We start from the raw sequence: 7,181 nt of genomic DNA, 5'->3' as shown, positions 1-7,181 counted from the left end.
ATTTTACATCTAATTCTATGGGATTAAATTATTAAACCCAACCCCATTTATAGTCCCCTGGTGGGGCATGGGACCACAACATTATTTCAAAATAAACATTTGTTTAGAACCCTATAAGATTGGGAATTTAATCCCACCACTTCTAATTTTACTAAAAAAAAAATAATATAATTATTTCAAAACTGTGAATTAATATTTTTATCTAAAATTATAGGAAAATAGTGTAATTTATCCAAGAAAATAAATTTGGGAGCATATTGGCATCCCAGCATTGACATCAAAAGCTTGCCAAACAATTCCAAAAGGGTCTGCATGAAACTGCATCGATTGTTTTGGTCTGTCAAGCACAAACCAACAAAAATCTAGCTTCAAAATGTAACTAATGGGTAATAAATAGAGCAACTAAGGACCTAAAGTAGACAGGAGAAGCTATTAGAATTAGACCTAGTCATGAGCTGCCAAGTATGATATAACTAGGGGGTGATTTTGTGCAGAGATTTGTATAGCATCAATCAAACATCAATACCCACCGGTGGCAGACAGAGATGACTGCAGCTGCAGCAAGTGGTGATAACAGTCCGCCGCCGTTGGCCGCTGCTCCGGGTTGTGGTCCAAGCACCTATTCTGCAAATCCCTAAGCAATTTAGGCACTCCCACCAACCCACATGTTTTCACCAACTGACCCACACCCCATACATCTACCTTCACCCCATGCAATCCCCTTCCCATCTCCGGTGCGTGCCTCCCACTAGCCGTCCCGTGCGGGTATATCTGCGGCGCCCCCACCGCCTCTTCAAACCCACTGATGAACCACTCGTTCTCTCTATCGCTCCTCATCACTTTATCCCAACCCAAGTCTCTGTGCATGAATGACAGGTCATGCAATGCAACCAATGCCTTAGTCACATGCCTTAGAGCCTCGACTAGTTGATCACAGTTTGCGGGTTTTAGTTTGCACCCTCTGGGCTTAAATATCAATCCCAAATCTTTCTCTGATGATCGTTCGAGGTATTCGATGTGCGGGATTCGGTGTTCCAGGAAGTCGTAGATCTCTTTCGCAGCAGCCCATTTTCTTTTACTTGAGAAGAACTTTGTCACTGTGTTTGGCGTCATTTCAATCACATTTCCATTACCATGATCGATCCGCTCAAAATCGCTGTAAGGAAAGAGCTTGTAATTGTTGCCATTGTTGATGTAGTTGAAGCACCGGTCGGCTAACAATGGCAATAAGCCTGCAATTCTCCAACATGGGACTAGGGCTTTTAATCTCTCTGCCGGTGTGGATAGGTCTAGGGTATAAAGATCAGTCCGGATTAGTCGATCCTGCGATTGACTCAATGCACAAAATGTTACCATGTAGCCAACAGCATAGTAGCCTAATATGTAAGGTAGGTCTACATAACTCCACAAAAGCTTTTCCACTATTGAAGATGAAGGATCAAGATAACCTTCCCTCAATTGATCACTCTCTTCCCCTCTCCACAAACAAAAATTTCTCACAAAACCAGTCACATTAGGCCATTGATCTTGAAGTGTTTCAGCCAATAATGACGAGGATTTTCGAACCAGAACCATTTCAACGGGACATAACTTGGATACAACCCTATTGATGCAATCATCCCAAAGGCCAATGAAAGAGTCCCTACTAGAGGCGGTGCCACCGCTTGGACTAGGGTTTGATCTGATAATTGGGCCTAACAAATCGAATGTGATACCTCTACAATCTAGCAGTTCAGAAGAGGTGGTAAAGAAGAGTTCTTTTCCTTGTGGCAAATCTCTGTATATGTCTTTTCGAAGTGGAAATCGTAACTCCTCTGGGGGTGGTTCTTGTAAGTACCATGAGAGCTCATACAAGCTCGGAAGCGTGGGTGGTGGAACTCGCAGACAACCCACGTAGTATTCGGTTGGGTCTTGAAACTCCCATGGAGGAATAGCTGCAACAACACCAGTATTGTATTAATATGTACATATAGGTCTATACATTAGAGGCTCACATACGAAATTATCCAAAGAAATATGTATGGATTAGCAATAAATTCAACCATGTCATTTGTGCACTAAAGAATTACACAAAATAGCCCCGCTAAATGTAGAAAAATGTTAGGAACTATTGTGATAATACCAATAAAAAAGAAGAAAAAACCGATGATGCATAAATCACAACTGCTGAGAACTGAAGATATCATCACCTAGAATATAACACGGTTAGGCAGCAAGTATCAAAGATGAATATATGTCTACAGTAATGCATGCAAATGAGTGTGAAAACTTACATCTGATGGAGGGTTCTGTAGATGTAAGTTGAGCTCTTTCATTGGAACCTGGGATGAATCATATATAGACCGTTAAATATACATATGCATGTTCCGAACTTGTCCAGAATATGACATACAAATCTTATTATTCTTTACTAAAAAAAAAGTTTTAAAAAAAATAAATAGATTATGGTACCAGAAGGAGCAGGAGCTGAGGAAGACTTTCTTCTGCCGAAGACTTTGACTTGTTGTCCAGCAACGAATCTGTCAACAGAGAAGCCTTTTAAGGCACCATCTTCAAATGCTTCCATAGTGCAAGCAACCATGGAATCATCCAAGAAAGTTAACTCATCTGCGTTCAGAAAGTTGGAGCCTTGGATCTTCACTCTCCCTCTGTGATGTTCACCTTCCTCAGCCCACAAGCTCACTAATTCTTCCCATATCATTCTGATCTTACCAATTCTACGAAACTCTTTAGAAGATGTTGACCCTGATGGACCTGAAACGTCTAGTGATGATGCATCAAACCCTAATAAGCTTCCTCTACTTCCATGGAGAAATGTCTCACCTCCACTTTTCATAACCAGTTGTTTAGCCCTTCCTGCAACATGATGAACTAATATAAACCACAGAGAGAGAGAGAGAGAGAGAGAGAGTGAGAAATTTGTGAAGGGGGTACCAGCTGAGAAAGAGAACTCTTCTTCTCCAAATGGAGGAGGTGGAGGAAGGGTCTTTATCGCCGCCGTGAGAGCTTCACCGGAAACAATGGCAGTTCTACTCTGAGGTGTTCTCATTCTAGACCCCATGAACTGAGACAGCTCTTCAAACACTTCCTCATCAAAAGAAGCAGGTAATCTATGGAGCTTCCTCTCATAAGGTGAAAGTCTGAAATAACTCTTACCAATGTGCTCTCTCTCTCCACCTCTCTCCCACTCATGAACTTTTCTAAACTCACCCAACATGTTATCCCACTTAGTACCAGCTGTCTTAGCATCTCTATTAACACCATGTCTGTTCAAAAACTCAGCAACTTCTCTATCTTTATCAGCCCTAGTCTTTCCTCTTGAGGGGACTGCCACGTCAGCTCCGGTGGCCGGAGCTCCTTGAGGAGGCTCACTCTTTGAAGACGAGCCTGACCCATCAGACCCACCTTGGTACTGAACCCTCCAAGCCCTAGCAAGCCACAACATCTCGTTTGGTTTCCAAACTGGGCTCACGTACTTGCCCTTTCTGAACTGGTGGTCAAACTGATCTCCCCCCTCTGGCTTGCTTGTTTCTTGGCCTGAGGCAGCGGAGAGAGAAGGACGAGGAGATTGTGAAGGAGACGACGCCGTATCTGAAGACGAAGCTGGTTTCGTGGTGATGTGTTTTGACGGGGAAGGACTTGACTCGCTGCTCAGAATATTCATTTGGGTATGTCTTTGTTGTTGAGATTGAGATGGAGATGGAGATGGTAATTGCTTCCATTGAGCACTTGTGTATCTGGCCCTCTTTGGATTCACTGCTTCAAACTGTTGTTGTTGTTGCTGCTCAAAAGTAGCAGAACTTGTCAAATTGATTGGGATGAATAAAGGAGCAGGGATAAATGTTGGAGCTCCGGTGACTACGACGGCGGATGACGGTGGTTGATGGAGGTGTTGTGGTGGTGGTGGCGGTGGTTGTCTGGTTTCAGTTGATTCCTCAACTGGATCTTTGGGAGAAGGAGAAGGAGAAGATAAATGTTGTTGCTGTTTCTTAGTAGTTTCACCTTTGTTGTCACCCATCATCTCAAATGGGCCCAAAAGACTTTGCTAGAGAAACGTTAAACAAGAACCAGAACAAGAAGAGCAACCACCATTACTGTAGGACTGACTTGGTTCGTTTTATACTTTATATACGAGTCTTGCTGACTTGGTTCGTTTTATACTTTATATTCGAGTCTTGCTTAGTGTTTAGGTCTCATGTAATATTTTTCTCTCACTAAAAGCATCTAGGGTTAGCATTTAGAATAAGTTTATGTATATAGAAATTAAATATAGAATGTGATATAATTTTTTTATAAGGGGAAGAGGTCTACATGTGTATGACTACACGTGAGATTCATTTTTTAAAAGAGAATTATGTTTCATTATGTATTTAGGTTTTTATATTTCTAATATTACTGTTAGTTTTCATTTTTCAGCATATCGAAATAAAGTTGGTATTCATTAATCACCCTCATTAGTAAAAACTAATAGTAGTATGATGGTGAGCGGAGGAAGCAGAGTGGCAGAGGACGGCGGAAGCAGAGCAGTAGTGGGTGGAGGAAGCAGAGTAGCAGTGGGCGGATGGCAACCAGTATTGTATGGAAAGAGACGATATGTTCAAAGAGAGGATTCTAGAAAAGGTAATCAAGGGGTTTTTACGGTGTTTGTTGACAACCTTCCATGGTCTATGAATCCAAAAGGTTTGTTCGCGCTATTCTCAAAATTCGGAATTGTGAAAGATGTTTTCATCCCAAACAAGCTTAGAAAGGCTAGCAAAACAAGGTTTGGATTCGTTAGATATGATTACCCAGTGGCAGCTAAAGTTGCAATTCAAAAAGCTAATAGATTATGGTGTGATGATAAAGAATTACAAGTGAAGATAGTAGAGTTCGAGAAGATAAGAACAAATGAGAAAGAAGGTGAGCCCATTAAGAATGTGCATGATGTAAAGGGACGACCACTGGACCATTTGAGAAGAAATGATGAAAGAGCCTTTAAGGTAATGATGGGACATCGTTCCTATGCAAAAGCTGTGTTACAAGGCAACAAATCTGAAAATGAAAGGCATGTCATTATAAATGCTGAATCAGGTAATGGATGGTTGTATGAGAGTGTCATTGTCAAACTGAAAAGGTATTATACCTTCTCAGATTTTTGTAAGGATGTCCGACAAAGAGGTTATCAGGATATTATTGTAAGAAAATGGGGAGGTAAAGTAGTTATGGTATCATTCAAGTCAGTGGAGGACAAGAAGTCTCAGTTGGTCCTCTTGGATAATTGTCTAAAAGAATGGTGTAAATCTGTAATAGAGTGGCAGAAAGGTATGCATCAAAAGCAGGAGAGAGCAATCTGGTTAAGCTGCCATGGGGTGCCTCTGAACCTTTGGAACATTGATACGTTTAATAAAATAGGTCAAATTTGAGGGGAAGTTATTCGAATAGATGAGAACACATCAAACCAGATATCCTTCAGCTGTGGGTGGGTTAAGTTTGCAACAAGAACTATGTCCTTAATTAATACCGTAATACAGATTAGATGTGAAAGTATGCTTTATCCAGTTAGAGTGTGCGAAGAGCAAATTATGGTTAATAAATTTATTGATATATCAAGTAAGTGTAAGTCAAGTCAGAAGAGAGATGATCTTTGCAGTGCAATCGGAGAAGAGGAGCAAGTGACTGGAAAGTTTGCAGAGGTGAACGAGGCTGAGGTGGAAGGCCCAATGGGTAATATGGTGGACATAAGTGCTGAGATGGCACGATCACAGATAGCTGATTTGGCACACATTGTATCAGTGGCAGGGGGGAAAATGTCTAACGGTGGTTCCACCTCGAGAGTGGAGGAGTCAGTGGAGGTGGGTTTGGGAAGCCAAATGGTAATTAAAGCAGGCATGGCGAGAACTAATTCAGAGAATTTGAATGCCATCCAACTAGTTAATGAAGTGAGTGGGCCGGTAGAAGGTTAGGGTAATGGGTTCATGAGAAGCATTAGTGAGAATGGACTTGATATCCCAAGGATAGCATTGGAAGCGGATTTGGTTCATATCCAGTGTGATGGGCCTAGATTTGCGCTCATGGGTAGTAATTGTAATTCAGATAATGAGGTGTCACAGGCCCAGGATGTTGGGTCATCATCACTTTATGTTGAGGCTTCATTTGATAGTGGTAACACATATGGGAAAAAAAGGGAGTTAAAATAGAGGAAAAAGTTAGTATGGAGGAATGGTAATAGAATATCAGTGGACAAGCAGGAGAGAGCCAGGGGAGGGAGAAATGAAAGGAAATGAGGTGCAGTGGGTATGGGAAGCTGGAGCAGAGGTGTTGTCCTAAGAGGTAAACCTGGGTTAAAAGCAAGATCGGATGCACGAGGAAAAGTCACAAGCAAAGATAAGTCTAGGGCATGATCAAAATTGGAGGTGATTGGGAGAAACTTACATAGAGATTTGTCACCTTAGGAGGAGGCAGAAGCAAAAATATGTATGGGCAAGGCCTTAGGCATATGTTTTGGTGGGAAGGAAGAGGAGGTGAAGGAAAAATTAAAAGCTATGGAGATCAAGGATAAAGTTCAGGCAGCTTCAAGGGTTGCAGATGCACAGTTGGGAGCTGATGTGCAAAATTGATTGAATGTATCAGGTGGTTACAGGTGTTATATAATGTGTCTCTATGAAGCTCTTATCATGGAATGTAAGGGGTTTGGGTAAATCTGTAAAGAGAAGGAGGGTCAAATTACTGCTCGAGGATAGGAAAATTGATTTTGTTTTTTTCCAAGAGACAAAGAAAACTGAGGTTACACCAGATTTTGTAAAATCATTATGGCCTGTGGATGAAATGGAATTCATGGTAGTCAACTCTAAAGGGAGAGCTGGTGGGCTTCTGTGCATTTGGAAACCAACAGCTTTCAAGCTATCCCAGTGTTGTAGTACAAGGCATAGCATTGTACTCTCAAGTACTTTTCTTCCAAATTTTAACTGTGTCCTTGTCAATGTTCATGCTCCAAATGAAGTTAATGAGAGAAGTAGATTCTGGAATGTGCTGTATGGATTGAGATCTAGATTATGTAATCCTTGGTGTCTGGCTGGTGACTTCAATGAGATACGGAATCTTGGAGAAAGAAGGTGGTGTTCTAAAAGAGATAGAGGGATGAAAGAGTTTAATTTATTTATAGAAAATATGGATCTTCTTGATTTATCCATGTTGGGAAGACA

General features: G+C 41.3%; 1 protein-coding gene across 1 annotated transcript; it reads right to left on the bottom strand.

Moving 5' to 3' along the window:
* Window positions 1-233: 233 nt before the first annotated feature.
* Window positions 234-4,062, bottom strand: LOC114256440 (Protein kinase superfamily protein). The gene is made up of 4 exons (XM_028196088.2): window positions 2,935-4,062; window positions 2,452-2,856; window positions 2,274-2,321; window positions 234-1,934 (listed from the first exon to the last, which is right to left on the bottom strand). Exons 1-4 carry the CDS (start codon window positions 4,019-4,021, stop codon window positions 520-522), a joined length of 2,955 nt encoding a protein of 984 aa, XP_028051889.2. The 5' UTR covers window positions 4,022-4,062; the 3' UTR covers window positions 234-519.
* Between the last annotated feature and the right edge of the window lie 3,119 nt (window positions 4,063-7,181).

This window comes from Camellia sinensis, chromosome 1, assembly GCF_055761805.1.
Source record: "Camellia sinensis isolate YWXY chromosome 1, ASM5576180v1, whole genome shotgun sequence".
In the NCBI taxonomy this organism is placed as follows: domain Eukaryota; kingdom Viridiplantae; phylum Streptophyta; class Magnoliopsida; order Ericales; family Theaceae; genus Camellia; species Camellia sinensis.
Note: the sequence above shows the minus strand (reverse complement) of the source record. Positions and strands in the feature narration are given on the sequence as shown.

What these genes read in the sequence shown, in the direction of transcription:
- LOC114256440 (XM_028196088.2), bottom strand. Translation starts at nt 4,021, where the DNA reads ATGATGGGTGACAACAAAGGTGAAACTACTAAGAAACAGCAACAACAT. An exon ending in AGAGTTCTCTTTCTCAGCTG is followed by an intron (nt 2,857 to 2,934) that starts GTACCCCCTTCA and finishes ATCATGTTGCAG; the next exon opens with GAAGGGCTAAACAACTGGTT. An exon ending in TACAGAACCCTCCATCAGAT is followed by an intron (nt 1,935 to 2,273) that starts GTAAGTTTTCAC and finishes GTGTTGTTGCAG; the next exon opens with CTATTCCTCCATGGGAGTTT.